Source organism: Cebidichthys violaceus, unplaced genomic scaffold (genome assembly GCF_023349555.1).
Source record: "Cebidichthys violaceus isolate CVI_PGR_0920_01 unplaced genomic scaffold, fCebVio1.0.p SCAF_10, whole genome shotgun sequence".
NCBI lineage: Eukaryota > Metazoa > Chordata > Actinopteri > Perciformes > Stichaeidae > Cebidichthys > Cebidichthys violaceus.
This window is the reverse complement of record NW_027176263.1, coordinates 6824548-6844917: the sequence shown is the minus strand read 5'-3', so window position 1 is coordinate 6844917 and position 20370 is coordinate 6824548. Positions and strand designations below refer to the sequence as shown.

Here is a 20370-nt window from a genome sequence, read left to right as displayed (position 1 = left end):
AGTTAGTTGAAGGCCTGTTTATTGCATTACCTGCCATTTAACAAGGGCTGCCTTTTCAACCACAGGAGTCTTCCTAAAGCACAATAAAACAAACAAAACAAACAAACACCATAAATTAGCAAAGTTTTATACTTGCTCTGTTGCCTAGCAAACCATGTTGACATGTCAAACTGAGGAGTTGTGAAGAGGCAGAGTGGAGGTTAGCAAGTGAAACTGAAATGTGCGTGTGTACACAGCTGCAGGAGCAATTATGAGATGGAGGTGAACTACACTTTGTAGAATAAGTAATGAGTAGAAATGTGGAGGAAGTAGCACATGTTGACATCTGTAGGTTGTGAGGAAATATACTAACACTGTAACTTGTCTGACTAGCCTCCATCAGCAAGATTTGGTATTTAAAAAGAGGAAGTCATATTTTCTTTGTGCAGTGTGTCTTCAAATGACAAGCAGTTGTTAATGATTACTGGTTAAACTAGGGAACAACAGAACAGTTCACTGATTTCCAAGAAAAATGAGACTTCCTGCTTACACAAGCTTAACTAAGACAAACTACAGTTTCTTCCCCAGCTGTTTCTTTCATTTAGTTGGTGTTAAGAATGTTGTAAGGTGATCCTTTAATAGGCATTCACTCAAATGGAGGCACAGACTCAAAAGTACCAAAACTGCTCGATCAAAATATCTTGTTCCCAATAAATTTACCAGAATGTGTTTGGCTAAACAAAACATCTATACTACAGTAGATAAATGACAACGTTGCTACATATTTATCTGATGTAACACATCTAAATGTGTTTAACCTAGATTAGTTCAGCATTCAACTGCTCCTTAAATCTCTTTTCCCTCTGTGGACAGTAACATGGCAATAAAGTCCTGGCGCCAAGCACCCCAGTTGCTAAGTAACGATATTAAACAAGAGGAACCTTGACTTTCCCTGTTTGGTGTGAAGGAGACCAGGGAAATGGTGATAGACACAACACTGCATTCCTGATCTATCCTCTCGATATCGCCGCCACATAGGATTATCAGGTATTATTAGTACAACTTCTACGTGCTGACCCAATCAGAAGGTGTTGTATGTGTTGTTGCTGTGCCAAGCCATTGTGACTTCAGTAATGGTGTATTTTCGGTACGAGGGGGAGCGGCTTCGAGCTGAATGGCCAGTTCACAGGAGCTAAAGCTGTTGTTGGTGTGTTTCTAAAACCCAAGACACTCTTCATCAACTCAGAAAAAAAGAAGATAAAATATGGTGAGTACATATCTTCATTCATGTTTAAAATGTAGATACAAGTTTTAAACAAGAACACAGTAGGATACAAAACTGAAAAACGTATAAGGATGCAAACAGTAAATGGGTTTCGACAGCGAGGGGCTACTTGAAGTGTATCCAATAACTCCTCCCCTCGTCCAATAACTCCTGAACAAATTATTTTGTAAAACTACACTAAATCAATCATTGCATTTGGCTCAGTATGTGTTATCTAATTGCAGGCAATAATTTCATGCAATAGTTTTCTATAGGAGGTTATAATGGGAACAAGCACCAGCGGATAACCCCTCTCATCCTGAGGATGATGAATGAGGCGAGAGAGGGCCTTGGGGTGTAACACAGACACAAACAGACACACACCTTGCTCTTTTAGACAGGGAGGGAAGGAGAGCAAAGCCCTCATCACACTCCCAACACTCCCCAACTATCATTTATCAAAGTCCTGATTTGACTCTTTGTGCACGCGCGCATGTACTGTAGTAGAGTACATCCATGTCTGTCAGTACACTGTGTGTGTGTGTGAGAGAGACATCCACATGAATCACACACACACACACAAACACACCTTTCTTGCATGAAAAGAGCCAAACAGCTCAATCAGTTGAATGGTGAGGGAGCATCGGCACTCATTTGTTTTTGCTGTATTACCCAGTGTCGCCTCTCTCCTATTGTTCCCCTGCATTAGCCTTAATTAGAGAGTTGTGCTCTTAAATACACCCATGGGCAACACTGGGTGAGCACGCACTAGTGCAGACATAACACTGCAGAGACACACACACACACACACACACACACACACACACACACACACACACACACAGCTCAAGCTCTCATACCTCAGAGAGCATGCTTTCCCTACTGCCCCGGGCCGTACATAAGCCCTTGTATCTGAATAAATCACATCAGCCTCACACACACACACACACACACACACACACACACACACACACACACACGCACACACACACTTACACGTAAACATACACACAACACATTTATTTGCTATAGTACTATGTGGTGGTGTAGATAAGATGAATTATTGGAAAGTAGCCTCTTGGGGCCAAAAGTGAAGCTGTGCTGAAATTTTAAACTGTCTTGCTAATTCTCTGTGTTGCAGTACCATGCCCAAACGGAAGGGAGCCAAAGGGACAAAGCTGACCCTCAAGGTTGCCAAAAAGGCAATAAGGATGACCCCGGATGGACGGCGCAGACTAACTCTTAGCAACATGGGTATAACGATCTTCCCAAAGTGTCTCCTAAAACTGACCAACGTGGACGAGTTGGACCTGAGCCGCAACCTGATACAGAATCTCCCAGATAACATCGGGAACTTCTCGTCATTGAGATGGTTGGATCTACACAGCAATAAGCTGGAATCTGTGCCCGAGTCCATCGGCAATCTGGTGGGACTGACCCACCTCAACCTCTCAAACAACCGCCTGATCTCTGCAGGTTTACCGTCCACGTTAGGTTCTCTCATCAGCCTGAAGAGTCTCAATCTGGGAATGAACCAGCTAGACACACTGCCTCCCACTATGGATGCTCTAGATAGTCTTCAAGAGTTAGGTCTGTTTGATAACCTCTTCATCAATCTACCAGAGTTTTTGAAAGTCCTACGCAACCTCACAAAGGTGAACATGAAACAAAATCCTCTATCGTATGTTCAGGGAGATGGTGAGGGGATGCAGAAGGAAAAATCTAAACCAGAGGAAGATGTGTATCTGTTCCATGAGAGCAGCCTGTGTAGGACATGCCTTAAGACATGTCAAGAGCAGAGGGAAAGGCTTACAAGAGGAGGAAGAGGAGGTGACGTGTTTGAGGAGAAAAGGATAAGGACATATCACGGACTGATGGTGCCAAACTCAGTGGCTACAGTCAATCAAGATGTGTGGAGAATAAGAAAGATGGAACACAAGCCAATCAAATGACCAAACAGCGTCACAAACTAATGTCATTTGCATAGTATACTTACTATATGTCACACAACTATTTTTTGATGTATTTCCTGTTTTAATTGATGAAATAAAAATTGTACTTGTAACTGTCTTGAAATATTGCTGTTGGATGATTATGACCAACTGTGGAACCTTACCTGGCATTAGCAATCACCTCAGCAACCCCTCTGCCTTTTAATGCTGGCACTACCATGCACAACCTGAAGGGAGAACAAGAGTGGAAAGAATGAAGATCAGAGTCATCATAATGCTAAAAATTATAAAAAATTAATTAAACCTCCAATTTATATAAATGTGGCACCTTTTATATGCAGAGACGTGGTCTTTATTCAGGAATACAAGGAAGGCTGAAAGTCCGTTTTTCATGAAGACTTCGATAGCGTTGTCCTGATATGAACAGAGGCACAGTGGCTCTTTTGTAACTTGTCTTGAACATATTTATATCCATCATATTCTTTTTAAACCAAGACTTAACGTGCATTTTAACAGATTCTCTAATCCCCACTTAGAAAAAACAACTGAAGGAACAAGTGAAATGCAAAACAAATCTGATTTCTATGAGTGAACAGAGACAAACTTCTACATCTAACAGTAATGTGAATGTATTCCAACTAAATCCTGTGTAGACAAAATCTGAATATAAAACGCATGTTAATACGATGCATCTGCTTGAGCATTAGGATGTCTAACCTCCAAGAGAAAACGTATGAAGCGAGCATCCTTGATGTCCTTATAGAGCCAGCGTCTGCAGCGGGCTGGTGGCAGCTCTTTACTCAGCATGGTGGAAATAAAGGAATCCCTCACACTGGCAGAGACAGAAAGCGACACACTGATCAGAACAACTGAAAAGCTAATGTGTGCTCATTCTATGTTCTGCTGTGACTGCTGCACACGACTGTACCTGCTGGGGTGATGATTCCTGCAACAAACATCTCCAGCAGGACTAAGAGTGAATCCCTCACACAAGAGCAGGCTCTCTTTCCCGAACAGCAGCACCCCCTCTGTCACTCTGAGGCTGCTCACCGTCACTACACACATCTTAGCCTTTACCTACACAGAGAGAGAAGAGAGAGACAGGGAGATGCATTAAGCCCTGAGTGAGCGGCACAATACACATCAGCACACTTCTCTCCCGGGACATGACATGGCAGCAACGCAGGCACTTCAGGCTTTACTTGATTGATCATTTTAATCACATATTCTAATCATTATTAAAAAGACACAGTTGAACACTTCATTATCAGAGCTGATTGATGGGGAGCGTTGTGGCTGTGCGTTTCATCCAGCCCCAAAGTGGACCCACATGCTGCTTTCAGCGCCGGTTGTGGCTAATGCTAACTGCATTGTGATAATGTGTGGCTAATTCTATTGTCTCCCCTCATTTCACAGTGAGTGTGTGCACCTGGCTGTCTCCCTGTGTTGGCCCCCGCTGCAGGCCCTCTGGGACACTGCGCCCAAAAACCATATGGGGCCCCGACACACCCGCAGGGCCCACACAATTTATACTAATCAAATCAGACTCCCTACCCCCAGAAAACAGAGTCAAACACTTGGTCGAGGAGGAGGCACTGCATGGCCATTATTAGGAGAATTAATCACTGCCACACACACAATAGGAAACCTGCTAAGTGATCAGAACCTCTAGTATGAATGCACACATAGAGACATGCTATGATGAATAATATCACTTGTCGTGACGTGAAGGCGGTTCATAAGATTCAAGGTGAGCGAGTCTCAGCCTCACGGCACAGGAGTCGTACATCGAGCTATATCATGGTCAGATTGTATGGCAGTGTTCCATTAGTAAATACAAACTTGCATCAGGACCACTGTCTCTAATTTCAGATTTCAGAAAAAAATGAGTTACATTTATTGTTGTCAAAGATTAAATACATAACAATAAACTTGTTTCCTTATCTCCTTAGTGTGCACTGGACAGATATGCGTTATCAGTCTGTGGGTGATTTAGCTGATGATGGGAAGAAGGAGAGAAAAGGAGGACTTTTATTGACTGAGAGCCTAATGTCAGACCATTGATTTCTCCCCACACACATTACTGTCATAATCACACTATTGGCGCTGGCAAGCTAATTATGAGTGGGTCTCCCTTTGTGTGTTACTGTGTTACTGTGCGTGTGTGTGTGTGTGTGTGTGTGTGTGTGTGTGTGTGTGTGTGTGTGTGTGTGTGTGTGTGTGTGTGTGTGCGCATTTTTCAGAGCTAATGACTGTGTTGATTTGACAGGAAGCTCAGCAGGACTCACACTGAACCACTGCAAGACAACAGGACACACTTGCACACATCACACACTTACTAAGCTGATGTAAGACAGCTTGCATCACCTCCTACTGTTTTTATTAATACTTCTGTCAGAAACATTAAAAGCCGCCGCTGGTTGCCGGAGTGATGAGAGTCCCTGTCAACATGTGCCTTGGTTTCTAACTCACTGGAAGAATGAGAGGAGCTGAGCTGCGTCTCGACATTAAAACATTACACTAATGAGGAAAGATGAAATTCTGATAGCAGCGCTGGGCTATTGGAATCCCTGAGTCTACATCAGATAATTATGATTGTGAATATTAGCAGGGTGGTAAGGAGGCATGTTGTTTTTAACCCAGAACACACCCAGTACCTCCTCTCCAGGGTGCAGCTCCTGCAGGATGATGCGTATGTCGTGGCAGTCTTGTGTGTTGGAGCAGGATTCGGGGGTCAAGGGGTTGGTTGGACCCTCAGTAACAGCAGGTGTCTCATTCAGGGCAGGGAAGAAGGTCAAACGGTCAAAATCCTGTCCTCCCTCCTCTTCATCCTCTTTTGCCTCTGCTCCAACTTCACACAGGATCTTGGGCTCTGTTAACAAAGGAAACAAATGTCCCTACTGAGCCAACATCCACATTCTGATAAAAGCAAACTTAAAAAAAAGTAAACACTTGTCTTTACCCATGTCGCCTTCTGGTCTATTTTTGTTTTCCTCAGACATGCCAGTCCTTAAACCCAGACACAGCGTTCCTAGCACCTGTTGGAACAACATATGGCTCTGTTATAGATTGAACACTAAATAGGACACTGCTCCACAGATCCCGCTCTACACTGAAAGGCTATACCCGTTCGGAATGTCTCAGAGCCTTTCTGCGGATGCGTGATCTGGTTCGGTTGGGTCCTTCAGCAGCATCTTGAACCCAGTCTTGGCTCAGCAGCACCCCTGGGCCAGGGCCGAAAACAGCTCTCTCCCTCAACAGCTCGGCCTCCACACGCAGCCAGTTGGAGCTCACTCGCTCCCACTCACTGGCTCTTAACTGGGATGCAGAAACAGGCCCGGATAGACGGAATAGATGAGACGGAGATAACAAAAAAATTATTACAGATCCAACTTGTTTTTTTAAAATTACATTTATTACAGTATATTCATGGTCACATTTCTGTCAAACCTGTAAGTGGTTTGTCCTCATGCTCTCAAACATGCTGTGGCCTCTCTGTCGATGTGACTCCATGTAGGACAGAAACTCCTACAGAGAAAGGAGAGTAACCCGATGGGTGCAAATGAAAAGAGCGGGCGGCACAATCGCTCTTCCTCTAGCTCATATTGTAAACACACATCATGTTCACAGAGATTGTATATTCATAATGGTATTGTTGTTTCCTCATGCAATTACAATGCATTCATACAATTACATCTGTTCTAAATTGCATTCACTGGGCAAAATAAGCTAGTGGCTACAGTCTTACAATAACCCTGCCTGGAAATGTAATCATTTGTTGGTGTGATCTAATTAACATAAACATTAATATCACTGAGCCACGCCACAGTCAAGGGCAAGGCTAGTGTGTGTGGCTTTACTGTGTGTCAGTGTGTGTGTGTGTTGATTAAAACATTAAAAAAAAGAAAAAATAGAAAAACCCAAAACAGAGCCGTGTTGACACTGCAGGATGCTCATGTTCAGCAGACACACAGGGATCATATTCTGACTGTTAACTGCTTCATTAAGCCCATCATCACAGCAGTGCTCGCTGAGAGACTAGTGAAACAACATGTGTCCATCCTCACAGCTGACCCAGGAAAGCCATTTAATTGACTGAATGAACATGCAGTAAGTCTTTATATCTAGTCTTATTTACAGATGCTAATTCTGTGTTTTGCGGAATAACCCCATTAATGCAGTAATTGATTTCAAGTACAATAAAAACAAACGGCTACTTCTGTAATACTAGAGATGCAAAAAAATCAGAAATTCATAATTTCAGAATAAACCCATGCGTAAAAGTTGACAACAAACTTTGACAAGCCCTCTGGAAATGAAAACTGTTTCTCTAAATGACTGACTGCCTATCCAAATGAGAAGTTGTGCAGAGAAAGAAATAAAGGAGTAATTTGAGGGGAGATTATAGAAATATTACAGACAAAAAAAAAGAGTGCAATAATGAAGTTTGCGAACTAGAGCCGTGTTGCGACAGATAAACAGCAAGTCGGCGTCATCATCTCCTAATTTCATTCCTTCATTTGGACAAACATAAGTAATATATAGCATTAATTACCCTATTTAGCAGATAGGAACCTCATTGGCTTTTTAAATGCTGCATTAAATACATAACTCATCTCTTCCCTCTGCAATTAACATCAGAACATCACACTCATTTCCATTTTAATGACTTCCCAACAATACGCCACCTTTGATGATAAGGCAACATAATGTCAACTTCATTCTGGGCTGGCAGTGAATGTGTAATGAACTTAACGTGATCATTAGTGCTGTTAATTATCTTTCTAATATGAGGACACAGATATGATTATGGAAACTGCATTCGCTGATGAAATAAATCTCTAGAAGAATTGCACTGAAGCTTGATTTAGGACACAGTCTGCCTATCAGTCTCCGTACTCTCATTCATTACCTACAGTAGGCTTTAAAACTCTTTTTTTGTTTAATAAAAGTAGATATCTGAAACTATGCTCGTTCGAAATACATCACTATAGATCCAGTGACTGAGAAGAGACCCCCCATAAGCTCATGACATGTCAACTAAAGGTCATAAGTTGATGATCCAGAAATGAATTAATGACTCACTTGTTTCTTCATGAAGATGACTAGAAAATGAACAGACTGGCTGACCACTACTGATGATTTTGAACACTCGATGCATGCTGCAACCTACTCAGAGCAAAGTGGTGCAACACACGGCAGAGAGGCAGAAGGAAAACATCCCTCCCTCTTCCTCCCTGCCTCTCAGATGGAAAAAACAATTCATCACCCTCTCTGATAGCCTGTCAAAGACTGATATGATAAAGAATAACATCAAATGAATAATGTTTTCATCAGATTGGTACCACTATAATTGCCAAGCCGATTTCTGTCGGCAAGAGGAGCACACAAACAAGAACACACACACGCTTTGTGGGGGTGAGACCGACACACAGACGCGGTAATTTCATGCCTGTGTGCCTGAGTAATATGTCCCCGCTCCCTGCTCCAGATGGCTCAACGTCTTAAGCGTTGTGGGGGAACTAATGATGTGGGCCACGTGTTTTGGGGGGAAAAACAACAATAAACACGTCTTTAACCTTCAGCAGCAAACAGTGTGTTGTATTGAGTGTTCCTGTGGATAGGCCTAACAGATATCAATTACTATGCCCACTCAGGGGCAATCAGCTGTGATAATCCAAATCCATTTAAAGAAATAATCAAACACCCCCACAGGGCTGGACGGCCCACAACACAAACACAGCAGTGACTTTGGGATGAGTGTTTGGGCACAGTGCTCTGGGACACCTGGGAAAAGGTAACAACCCCACACTATGCAAAGGGGACAACAGTCACAAGCATACAAATCTCTCTGTCCTGTGCCAAAGATCCAAACAATTAGGGAACGTGAGTGTGTATTTACCTCTACTGTTACTGACTCTTTGCCTAGTCTGCCCAAAGCTGAGCGAACAGCGCTGCTGATCATATCGAACTTCTTCTGAGAACTGCCGGCCACCTTCTTCTTCTGAGACTCTGAGATGGGAAAAAAAAATGTTTAGATTTTTTTCCCATAAACCTAGAGCTAACATTCAGGCATCTTCTTCTTCTTCTTCTGCAGTTATTAGTATAGTTAACCTGTGTGTAGCAGCCAGGCTTTGTGTGCCATCTCCTCCCACAGAGGGCTGATGTCAGTCATGCTGACAGGCCCCGTCTCAGCCGTGTGGCTCGCTGAGATCTCCATCTTGGAGGTTTCTTCAATCGTGTGCTGCCTCTCTGCCATCACCTTTGACCAGCAGGCCTCCGCTAAGGACACTAGCTCTCTGTCATCTGGAACACACACACACACACACACACACATTCATTCTGAACTCTCTAGTTAAATCTCCATGGACTTAGAAAATCTACAAAAATGTCAGGCTAAAGGGATAATACCTCACATACCGGCCTTCATACCTGTGGTAATGTCTGCTCCGTCGCTGAGGCGTGCAGAACGTCTGGTTCTTGTAACAAACAATTGGGACGAAGCTTTCCTGTTCAGCACTTTTTGTGCAACACATCCAAAACCTTCGGGGTAGCTACAAAAAACAAAAAAAAGTGTGAATGTTTGAAATACCAGTGAACTCGAGTTTCGACTACATAATTTCTGTGCATCTTTTTGTTTTATTATTACCTGCCCGATCGTATCAGTAACAGACAATGAAGAAGGCATGTAATGAAGTTCACGTTTGCATTGTAAGTCGCCATGACAACATCCCAGCGTTCCATGAAGGTCTGCAATGCCCTGATGATGCCGTCCTTTTCTTCTTGGGAACGCCGCGGTTGACACAAGAGATGAAGCAGGACTTTATTGGTGCACGAGTAGAGTGCAGACACAGTCTTCTCTTTCTGAGTTTGGCCTTTCTCCAGAGCCTAAAAGTGAACAGCAGTGTATCTGTAATCAGTTTAATAATAATATAATATAAAACTGGAGTAATAAGTATTAGTAGTAAGTAGTATTAGTAGTGAGTAGTAAGTATTAGTGACCTGTGGGCAGATTTACACAATCCAGTGTTCCAATTGGTCTTCCCTTTGACAATGAACAGATTACTTTTAACTTCAATTTACAGAATTATCAGATTTATTGAGTGATTATGAACTATCAGACAAAGAAACAAAAAATATCCAAATGATAACATTTATTTCCAACAAGATGATAGAGCCCCAAGAAATTAGAAGAAAAAGAAAACGCAACAAACGCACAAGTCATTAAAACATAAAAACTAAACAAAAACAATCATGTAATCCAAAAATGTGTGACCACAATTTAGGAAAAATACAAAAATAACACCAAACAAAAAAACAGCTAAAATCACAATATCATTACAAATTTCACTATAAATCTGTTACCCTGTTCCAAAGAAGCTGACTTCTACTCACTGGTCTCATATTTTAAGACAAGTGTGGCTCGAGTGTAAAAAAAGGAACCATAAATGTCAGATTCATGGTGAAAACATATTTTTCCATATTAAGTATCTACATGGAGGTGTGTGCATACTGCTGTATTCATGTTCATGTCTCTCTGTGTTTGTCTCACCACAACAATCTGATCCGCGAGGAAGTTGATCAAACTCTCAGAGTCTCCCAAGAATGTTCCGCTGTAAAGTTTCTGCTGCAGAGTCTTACTGAAGAACACCACATTCTCCATCAACGTGCCCATCTGGCCTTCAGGCGTCTGACTCTTGACGTCTGAGAGATAAAATAAAAAGCAGCGGATTCAGATGACAAAACTTCTTCTTTTTTTGCATGAACACGGTTATCAGTTTGAGTTTTGAGTAAAGCATGCATTGTTATTCTACCTTGTGAGATGAGATGAGTGTTGTTTTCTTCCTCATGGCTAAGCATGTGGAAGATGTCCATGGTCAACTCCAGCAGTTCAGTCTGGAAGCTCTGTGTCTGTTCCAGCAATGCACCTTCAGGGGAAAACTGTGACATTTATGCAGTTTATTAGTTTAAAAAAGGCGTATATGTTATAAGTAATATGATTGATTGACACCTTGTCTAATGTTGTGTCAAGTGTAGGTGTTGGTGTGTGTGCATGCGAGTTAAGCTCATCTAGCTGAAAACACCTCTACAGAAATCTGTAGTTCTGCAGGCCTGCTGCTGCTCTCTCCCTCCTAGTGGTGAATGATTTTATCAACAGTACCTTGGCTCTGCCTTATTTAGTAGCTGAGCAAAGAGTGGCACCTTCTGGAGAAATGAGAGTTTTGCAGTGTTTGTTTTAGTTTATTGAAGAGCCTATTATCAGTGGGAATGCCTTTTGACAATAATGCGTATGTGTTGCATGTATAACGATATTAGAGTGTGTTCCGTCAACTAACAAAATATAGTAAATAATTGTTTGTATTCATGTGTGTCTGTGCATTCACCTCCAGCAGCAGAAGGAGAGGATGTGTGTTGGTGTTGGCAGACACATTAAAAAGACTGTCCATTAGCAGAATACGGATGAAGTCGCACACCGGCTTCCCTTTTGGAGGACTCTTGAATGTGTCCTCACCTTCACTCACTACGCAAGGCTCAACCACTTCCTGAAAGAAGTGAAAAAAACAGTGAATAAGACCAGTGATGTGAGAATTGTTTGGGCTTCGTAAATCCAGAATAACACACAAACCTCTGAAATGTCCAGAGGATACACGACTCCAGCGAGTGCATGGAGGAACTCTGGTGATGCCCACAGGGGGTCTCTGGGTCGCAGGTTATGGAGTAGACAAAGGAACTGCATCACACTTGCTGGGAGCTGCAACTCCCATGATGCATCAGTGCCTGACATGTCCTTTGTTGGAGGAACAGGCTGTTAAAACATTAAAATAATACTAGTTATTATACATTATCAATTAGTGGTGAAAATACTGAAGGTGTACGGTTATTACATTCTCACCTGAGTGATGATGGCTTTGACTAATGCCAGCAGTATTGTTGCAGCTTCAACACAGAGCTGCTGAGCAGGAGTGTCTGTTTGGCTGTCAATCAATGACTGTAGGAAATCATCCAAATGCACCTGTAGATGACACAGAGCATTATAAAAGGGATGATGAAGGTGATTTACAAGATACAAAATTATCAAAATTACCCACCTTTTCTTCTGCAGTGTGACTGGTCTTCTTCTCCAGCAGCAGAGAAGCCAGGGCTTCAAACACCTGGGGCAGGTGAGTGTGTCTGATCAGCAGCCCCTGTAGAACATCAAAGCCTGGACACGTGGTGCTGAGGCACTCAAAAGACCAGGAATGGGCTCGAAGGTTGTCTGGTGAGAAGGCAAGAAATCAATGATGGAAGTTGCTTATTCAACCCTGCATGAGTGGAATATTGTCTCAAAAAATATAAAATGCATCCTTCAGAAATAATCCAAGACAGGGTGTGACCCTGATGAAGATCCATTGAATGTCCATTTCAAATACATATTGCCATGTAAAATAACAGCATTTTGATTTTAAACAAAAACCCTACATACAGTGTGCCTTGGATTATTTTTGAAGGAGACTTGTATTTGATATTTTTTGAGACAATATCCCACCAATGCAGGGAGGCCTTTACAAGACTGAATAAGCACACCTGAAGGATCCAAAGAGCACCCGTATGTCATCACCACAAATTTGAAAATAACTTCATGTCCTCACAATATGAGGCAAAATGACAACATTGAATTATTTTCCTGCTTCACTTCGAGAAAGTATTAAACTTTATGTACCTAAGACAGCAAGGGGTTCCTCCATGCCCTCTATGAGTGTTGCTGGGAGTACCCCCTCTCTGAAGCTGCTCTGCTGGCTGGGACTCGACAGAAAGTGTGTGAGCAGGACGAGACCCAGTTTCAAAGTGGATGGGTGAAGGTGGGGCTGAAGGAATAGCAGGAACCAATCACTGCCCAGGGCATCGAACAAGGCCTTCTGCCGACTGGTGGGGAATAAGAACATGATCGACTAATGCAGTTTAGTTTCTGCCCTGACATTATGGCACATGAAATACTGGGAAAATATGTTTTCGTTCCAGTTTTGGTTCAGCCAAGTAGTACCAGATGCCACTCACTCTTCCATTAGAAGGCTGTCTGAGTTGAGGATTTCGCAAAGACATTGTAAGAGCTGGTTGCGGATCCAGATGAGGCTGGCTGGATCAGACCTCTGAGCTACAGCACAGATACATTTCTGGGTCAGTACTGGTGACAAGGGTCATCCATGAGACATGTAATGCACTGTATAAGCTGTGGCTGTGTGTTATATGGCGTACCTGGTGTATCCTGTGAAAGATCACCGTCAGATATTCCATTGCAGTCTTCATTCTTGTTACTAAGAGAAGGGAGCGTGTAGACCAGGAAGAGCCCAAGCCTGACCAGATAATGGGATATATTTGAAATACAGAGCAATTCCTAAAAACTTAACTGGTCTGATATTTTTTAATAAAAACTGTATGACGGGAGCACTTTGTTGTGGCTGGTGCATTCCCAGACTGTACCTGCTTGTGTCCAGAGGGGTCAAGTGAGCTTTTAGGAGGGATGTGATGACACAAGAAATGATCTTAACCTTCTGAACGGTCACAGCAGGATCACAAAGCTCGAACAGCAGCTTTAGTAGCAGGCCCATACTGTGCATGGCCGCTGCATTCCTGCTGTCACTGCTGAGAAACAGAGAGAGCATTAATATCAATCACAATCTGTTCCCACAGACAGATAATCTAATTCAGCAATCCATGCACAAGTTCAGTCAAGCTCTTCTTGTCTGTCCTCTGTGACTGATTCTGTTGAACATTCCTTCGACTATTTACATGTGTATGTGTACATTTCTGAGATACTGATGAAAGGCTGCTGCAGATGTTGACAAAACAGCCGATAACGTCCGGCATCAATCCTAACCAACACCCTTATTATTGTGTAGTCTAACTTGTTGGCCATGTGACTTAATAATGAATTAGATTAAAGCTACAACCTGTTCACATGCTGTGGAATTTACCTTGAGGAATTCTGGATTTCAGCAAAATGGTTCAGAACTGAGAGGTCGAGATTATCTGATGTGTTCTGCCACACCTAAAAACATGGTATAATGAGAGAGAAACAACAGGTTGGCAATTAGCTTCCATATACCATTAAAAACATAATAAATACAGGGAGGACATACAAAATTATGCATTTTCTACATCCGTTATAAGCTAAGATTTGCTTACCTCCAGGTCACACAGCAGGGCCTGGAAAGCAGCTGTGTTCTGTATGCAACCGAACCCAGAGCTCAGCTCCACTGACCTGGAGAGATACAGAACCAACTGAAAGGTTCTGTAGCTGACCAGATTGTGCTTCATCTTCAGCAGGAAAGCTAGCAGCTACAGGCAGAGCAATATACATTTAAGAAAAGATCTCAACAGTAAGGCAGCAGATTTAGATGTTTGTTTCTGCATAACATGTAGCTACTCCAGTACTTTACGAAAGGTTCGACAGACCTTATATCCATTGATTCGGTTCATTTCCTGCTGCATGGCAAAGTTAGTCTCCAGCACAGAAAGAAGAACTTTGACAGCTGCATACAGAGAGCTGTCATCTGGTGCCATTGCAACTAGACTGAGAACAACTGCAGGTCCGCCAACGTACAGGAAACCATTGGATGCACTGCGGGGGGTGAACGTACGCACACCTAGAAGAAAGAGGACCAAGAACTTACCAAGTGCTTCTGCAAGAAAAAAACTCAAATTCAAGTAAGCTTTTCAAAATAATACCAAATTTACCAAAATGTCCAACCAGGGCTGCTCCTATGGTGCGAGCTGTACCGCTCAGGTGCTGGCTGATGTTTTGAGCTAGGAACACAGGGGTTGAGTGATCCCGGCATGTTATCCCCATCTGTAATTACACACAATGATTGCTACTCTGTACCAAAACAACAAACTCATAGGTCCAACATGGACTCATCTTACCTCTTTAGCAATCAGTCTACAGTCCACCTCATTGTAATTTTCTCTGATCTGCACGACAGTTGTTAATGTAGAAATTGCTGGGTTGATGCCAAATGAGATCCTCTCCTCGGGAACCAGCCTGAGAGGGAGAGACTCAGCATCTGGATCATGCCCTGGGGACAAACAGAGAGGTGGGACAACACAGGTATGTGTAGTAGAACTGTTTTACAGCTGTAAAGTGTAACCATAATCATCACTATCTATTAAAAAAAACATAGTTGTGCAATTGCATTAAATTGTAATTGGTGTATTAATTATGAAATATTTCTATGTCAACATTGTTCTCACATGACACATAAGTTAAGTTGTTCTGAATCAGTATATAAGGTCCCCTACATTGAAGCAAATCTGTTCTGCACAGAAAATCAGCATGCATGCAATGAGCACCATGACAACATGATTTACCGCATGCCAAAAAAGATAACCAAAACATTGATTTATAAAAAACTACATTCCTAAGGCATCTAGAAACAACCTGGTGTTATTCTATGATCATTTTCTACCAATGAAACCAGAATTAAATATATATATATATTATATATATATATATATTTACAGATTCAGCATGTATCATATGCTCATAACCAGGATGACTTACTGTAAGTAAACAAAAGACATACAGTAGAATTCCTGTGAAATTCTTACACCAGATCTTGTGACTCACCTTTGTTGCCCAGAGCCAGGAAGTTGCCTTGGTAGGCGGTGCCTTGTCTGTACATGACACTCACGGCCTCAGGGCTCAAAGCTTCTTCAAACAGGAAAGATGGACCCACTCGCCACACTAGAGCAGCATGCTCCTTCCAGAGAGCTGGTGTTCCTATCAGTCCGTACACGTCAATCACAGCTGCAGGGTCCATGGAGACATGCTGACCCGGGAATGGCTGAATATACCTCATCTGACAGAAAATGCAGAGGCTATGATACACGAATACATTAATACCGCATTTGACCTAGAATCAGGTCAATCATCAGCTCCTCAGTTTGCCTCCTCTTGTCATACCTTTCCTGTGCCCACTGCCTTGCCGTTGAAGTAGGCGGAAGCAATACAGGTCTTCTTCACGTCTTTGGCCATGACCACAGCCAGATGGTGCCACTGACCTGGGATCAGCATGCTGGAGCAGCGGAACCTCAGTGATGTAGGCAAAGAAGTGGGAGAGCAAACTTCTGGCTCCATCATATCTGTTAAACATGAAGAAATACATTTAGTCAAACTCTGCAGTATGAAGTCATGATGTAACTTGTATTGTGCAGTTCCACTTTAACACAATTGATAAGGAATAGCTGACAGTTTTCAAATATCGACCAAACTTCTACCACTCTTACCCAGGTATGTAAATGCTTCCTCCTCTGTGGAGATAACCAGACAGCCGTCACAGGCTGAGAAGGAGATAGACAGACAGATGTACTGTTGTTCAGTCCGGGACATGTGGCGAACCACTGACAGGAGACGGATTGGGTGGGAATCACAGGCTGAACTAAAGCGGTTGATCTGGAACCAGCAGGAAAATGAGAGACCAGCTGAAGGGGGGAAACCCCGGCATTCTGAAATATGAAAAGAAGGAGATGATTAGATATTTTATTTAGATATATTCACAAATATGCGAGTATCAAACATTTAGACTCATCATTTACCTCCTCCAATTCCACCTGTTGAAATTGAATCAGCAGTCACTCCTTTCACTGTAGCCAGAGAGGGCAGGAAAAGGCAGCTGCAAAGCATAACGTCACATGGCAAGAAATGAGTGAATGAATAATCTTGTATGTTTAGTTTTTTCCAACATACTTTCCATCAAACAAAAGGCTAGGTTTTTAGATACAATCAGTCAGTGGTGGTGCATTTCCTCAAGCCTTTTGCAAGTGAAGGTTCATTGCACCAGATGTACCGCCTCCTGCAAATCCTCTTAATTGTATTCACTACCTAGATCACTCTCCCATTTTTGTGAGAATCTGGTTGTAACATATCTATCGTATGAGTAAAGTACTGAATAGAAAAGGGTTAGCGATGGCAGTGGCGATGTGCGGCTCACTGCAATAATTACATCCTCCTGCGGCTGGGAGACGTGTTCATTTGTTTCAGGCAGACAGAAATTCTTTGTAATATAGGTCACATGAGTGTCAACATGTCACAGGAATCACAGGACACGGTTTACTAATTGGCTGTGGGACCCTCTGGCAGCATTTAGCTGCTAAAAGTTAAAATATCCACAACTTTTGGTCGCTGCAGAATCAATACAGCTGCAGCTCACTGAGCTCTGAGTGCTCGACGCAGCTTTCCATAGACATTGCATGGGAGCTCGATGCATGACACGCTTTTCGTTTTTGATGTTACAAGTAAACTAGAAAAAAGGCCTTAAAAGGATTAACTTTGTCTTGAAGCTAACATCTAGATGTTATCCTCAAACGTATCCCCTATCACATGAATCCCTTTGTCGTGACATGAGTCAAATAAAGAGCCTCAAGCCGGGTAAACATTTTTATTCTTCATGTTTATTTTATTTTTTTGGCCCTACACTTCACTAAGCTTCACAGAGACTCCTGAGAGAATGCCCAAGAGTCCACACAAGTTTCAAGCCTAAGATGTGAGTGTAACCAAGAGACCGAATGGGACAGGTCCTGTTCTAAAAAAGCGTATTGGGTTCTGCAAGACCACCTTTGTCTTTAGGCAACTGCAGTGAACTAAACCTTTGTCTAGACCTTTTACCATGAACAGATACATTTTGAGAAGCATCTCTACAAGTCCTTGTTAATTCTTATATTTTTTACATTTCCTTACAAGCCAAACCTCACTGAGTTTATTTCTGCAGCACATATGTTCCAATATTAATTTATATAGAGCATAACTAGAAGTTCCATCTAGTCTATTTGATACTGCAAGACTAAACAGGCACCCAGTAAATCAAGGACTCACCCATATCCACTCTCAGTCATGTCAAACTCGACAAAGGCAGGTGAGGAGGAGACTCGGTGTGGTCTGAAGGTGCGCGGCGACGTCATGGTCACCAGACTGACGATCTGGTGGACAGGGATTGCCAGACCAACAAAGGATTCACTGCGAGTTGTAGACTTTAACAAGCTGAAAGTGCGCTTCAGTTTCTTAAATGAGGATCCTGATGAGACATCTGCTTCTGTACTGTGATCTGGTTTAGAAAACACAACCAAAATGTGACCTGCATTCATGTCTGTGTCTAATAGATCAAATTAAAGCTTGAGAGGTTTGAATCTAACATGCATCAGTAAAGAGCAGGCATTAATAGAAAGATTAAGTTATTAGAACAAAACATGTCTGTACCATTTGAAACAGGAGGTTTGACTAGTGGGGCATGTTCTAGTAGCATGGCCATTTTGTCTGCCAAGCACATGAGTGGGTCGCCTAAACACAGGAACTTTCTGAGGAGGAAAAAGACAAAATATTGTAGTACAAATGAATTTAAAAAGCAAAAAAAAAAGCAAAAAGTATCTTCATCTTCAGTGCAATAAAAACATGTATGTGTCTGAACCTCAGATGTTTTACCTGAAGTCTGAAGGTGTGATGGCCTGGGAGGCGAGCTTCTCCAAGATACGAGTAACAGGTAGATGTAACGGGTGGTTTGGAGCCAGCAACATGCTCCGACAGTGGGCCAGGAGTGTGGAGACCAGACCCCCTTCGCACACTATCTGGCGGTTTTGTTCGGATTTAACCATGGCCTGGATGTGGTGCGCCAGTGAGAACTGGACCTCCATAGAGAGCTGGGAAAGAAGGAAAGACAATTTGTCTCATACTGGCGCCCTAATGTGTATTCCATAAAGTGCAACATAAGGGACTGTAACATGTTCAGTCTAGAAAGGTACCTGTGGGTCCTCTGGAGTAAATACTGATGGAAGGAGAGTCATGATAACACGGATTGCTCCTGGATGAAGAATAATATGATTGCAGCTGAACCTTCTGTAAGCAAAGCAAAAAACACAAAACTAAGTATGGGTTGACACTTATGAGATCAAATATAGACCCCATTCATTCAATACAATGAATGAATGGAATATAGCCTCCACCACCTCCAAATGTTTAGAAATATGCACCTGTACTGAGACTCTGAGCAGACTGAGGAAATACTGGGTGCTGTGTTTCTGGATCTTCCGTGTGTGTCATCCACGGACTGCAGGCCTGATCCCAAGTGGACAGGAGGGGACCCTGAATACACTCCTTCATGCCCTGCTGGTCCATTTACTTTCTCTTTAGCTCTGTCACACCCATCCTCAGGCTCTAGTCCCAAGTTTAACTCCAGAGGAGAGTAGGTTCCTGTGGCGAACTGGTCGAGATACGAGAGCAGCCTTATACATGTTCGAAGAGTGACAGGCAGATTGGGCTGCGGTGTGGTGGAGGGAGAGGAGGGAGCTTCAGGGGCCTCTGCAAACTCAACAAACTGGTGAAAGCTTTTTCCAGGAGACTGGTTGTCCTCTGCAGTCTTGAGACAGGAGCCCTCGTCTTCATCAAATTTCTCTTTCTCGGGGCCTTTTGCATGGAAGCAGCCCAGCTGGAGAAGAGCCTCTGCCAGCCTTTCATAAAAGCCACCAGTCTCAAAATGGTGTGCATTTACTGTGTGAAGATGCACAGCCAAGGCCAGGATGTGGAGCGTGAGGAGGAGGAGGTCCAGCAGCGGTTGGTGCCCGAGAGACTTCCACACTTCTCCCTGGGGAGGGTCAGACAGAGCGCCTTCCATGTCGATCACCACAGACAGCAGTCCTGTGAAGCCTCCTGCTCTCCTGAAGGCGTCCCAGCTGTTGGGGCTCTCCAGCACCTTCCGCACAGACTGAAACACAGAAGCGACGAGTCAGAGAGAGTGAACATGTGGTATCGTTACACATACGAAAGCCTAATCACACATGTGACAAAGCCGATTCTATACTTTAGAGAGAATGTATGCTTTGCTCAAATTTTTAAAAGGATCCCCCTAGTCAATTAAAACAATGTCATGAAAAATAGATGAAACATATAGATATACCATAAATCATTTCTGGTAACTAGTTTTTGGAGGTGAACAAAATTACATTAGCTTTATTCAATTTAGAGACCTAATCCATCAGGTAGGTAATGTGTGAGGCAGAACGCAGGACAAATGTGATTAACTGAAACTGGAGTAATCACAATGGCTCTTAACACTTGCCAACCCAGGTCGTACCCAATCTGATTGCCACCTGCTTTAACCATGTTAGCACAAAGAACACACACACAAAACAAGTTGCAGCATTCACAAACAA

The 20370-nt window shown here is 42.8% G+C and overlaps 2 protein-coding genes across 5 annotated transcripts in view; one reads left to right on the top strand and one right to left on the bottom strand.

The window, feature by feature from the left end:
* wdfy4 (WDFY family member 4) overlaps positions 1-20370 on the bottom strand; it is a 42943-nt gene that overhangs the window by 10101 nt on the left and 12472 nt on the right. For 2 of the 4 annotated variants that reach the window (XM_068723116.1, XM_068723134.1), the window contains exons 14-50: positions 19192-19922; positions 18964-19057; positions 18647-18861; positions 18425-18522; positions 18044-18272; positions 16768-16844; positions 16459-16677; positions 16136-16314; positions 15800-16031; positions 15097-15248; positions 14911-15022; positions 14629-14819; positions 14359-14511; positions 14148-14221; positions 13654-13815; positions 13429-13526; positions 13231-13327; positions 12896-13098; positions 12285-12451; positions 12089-12208; positions 11822-12001; positions 11580-11738; positions 11010-11136; positions 10748-10899; positions 9845-10083; positions 9616-9749; positions 9310-9501; positions 9098-9207; positions 6646-6723; positions 6322-6513; positions 6158-6233; positions 5853-6067; positions 4124-4272; positions 3913-4027; positions 3524-3609; positions 3360-3422; positions 31-73 (exon numbers count right to left, since the gene is read on the bottom strand). In XM_068723116.1, coding sequence (XP_068579217.1) covers positions 31-73; positions 3360-3422; positions 3524-3609; positions 3913-4027; positions 4124-4272; positions 5853-6067; positions 6158-6233; positions 6322-6513; positions 6646-6723; positions 9098-9207; positions 9310-9501; positions 9616-9749; positions 9845-10083; positions 10748-10899; positions 11010-11136; positions 11580-11738; positions 11822-12001; positions 12089-12208; positions 12285-12451; positions 12896-13098; positions 13231-13327; positions 13429-13526; positions 13654-13815; positions 14148-14221; positions 14359-14511; positions 14629-14819; positions 14911-15022; positions 15097-15248; positions 15800-16031; positions 16136-16314; positions 16459-16677; positions 16768-16844; positions 18044-18272; positions 18425-18522; positions 18647-18861; positions 18964-19057; positions 19192-19922 — 5913 coding nt within the window. The remainder of the gene's footprint in view (positions 1-30; positions 74-3359; positions 3423-3523; positions 3610-3912; positions 4028-4123; positions 4273-5852; positions 6068-6157; positions 6234-6321; positions 6514-6645; positions 6724-9097; positions 9208-9309; positions 9502-9615; positions 9750-9844; positions 10084-10747; positions 10900-11009; positions 11137-11579; positions 11739-11821; positions 12002-12088; positions 12209-12284; positions 12452-12895; positions 13099-13230; positions 13328-13428; positions 13527-13653; positions 13816-14147; positions 14222-14358; positions 14512-14628; positions 14820-14910; positions 15023-15096; positions 15249-15799; positions 16032-16135; positions 16315-16458; positions 16678-16767; positions 16845-18043; positions 18273-18424; positions 18523-18646; positions 18862-18963; positions 19058-19191; positions 19923-20370) is intronic. The other 2 variants (XM_068723125.1, XM_068723142.1) reach the window with 1 other exon arrangement.
* On the top strand, positions 942-3243 carry lrrc18a (leucine rich repeat containing 18a). Its single transcript, XM_068723156.1, has 2 exons — positions 942-1246; positions 2385-3243. Exon 2 carries the CDS (start codon positions 2389-2391, stop codon positions 3193-3195), a length of 807 nt encoding a protein of 268 aa, XP_068579257.1. The 5' UTR covers positions 942-1246; positions 2385-2388; the 3' UTR covers positions 3196-3243.

What these genes read in the sequence shown, in the direction of transcription:
- lrrc18a (XM_068723156.1), top strand. Translation starts at nt 2,389, where the DNA reads ATGCCCAAACGGAAGGGAGCCAAAGGGACAAAGCTGACCCTCAAGGTT.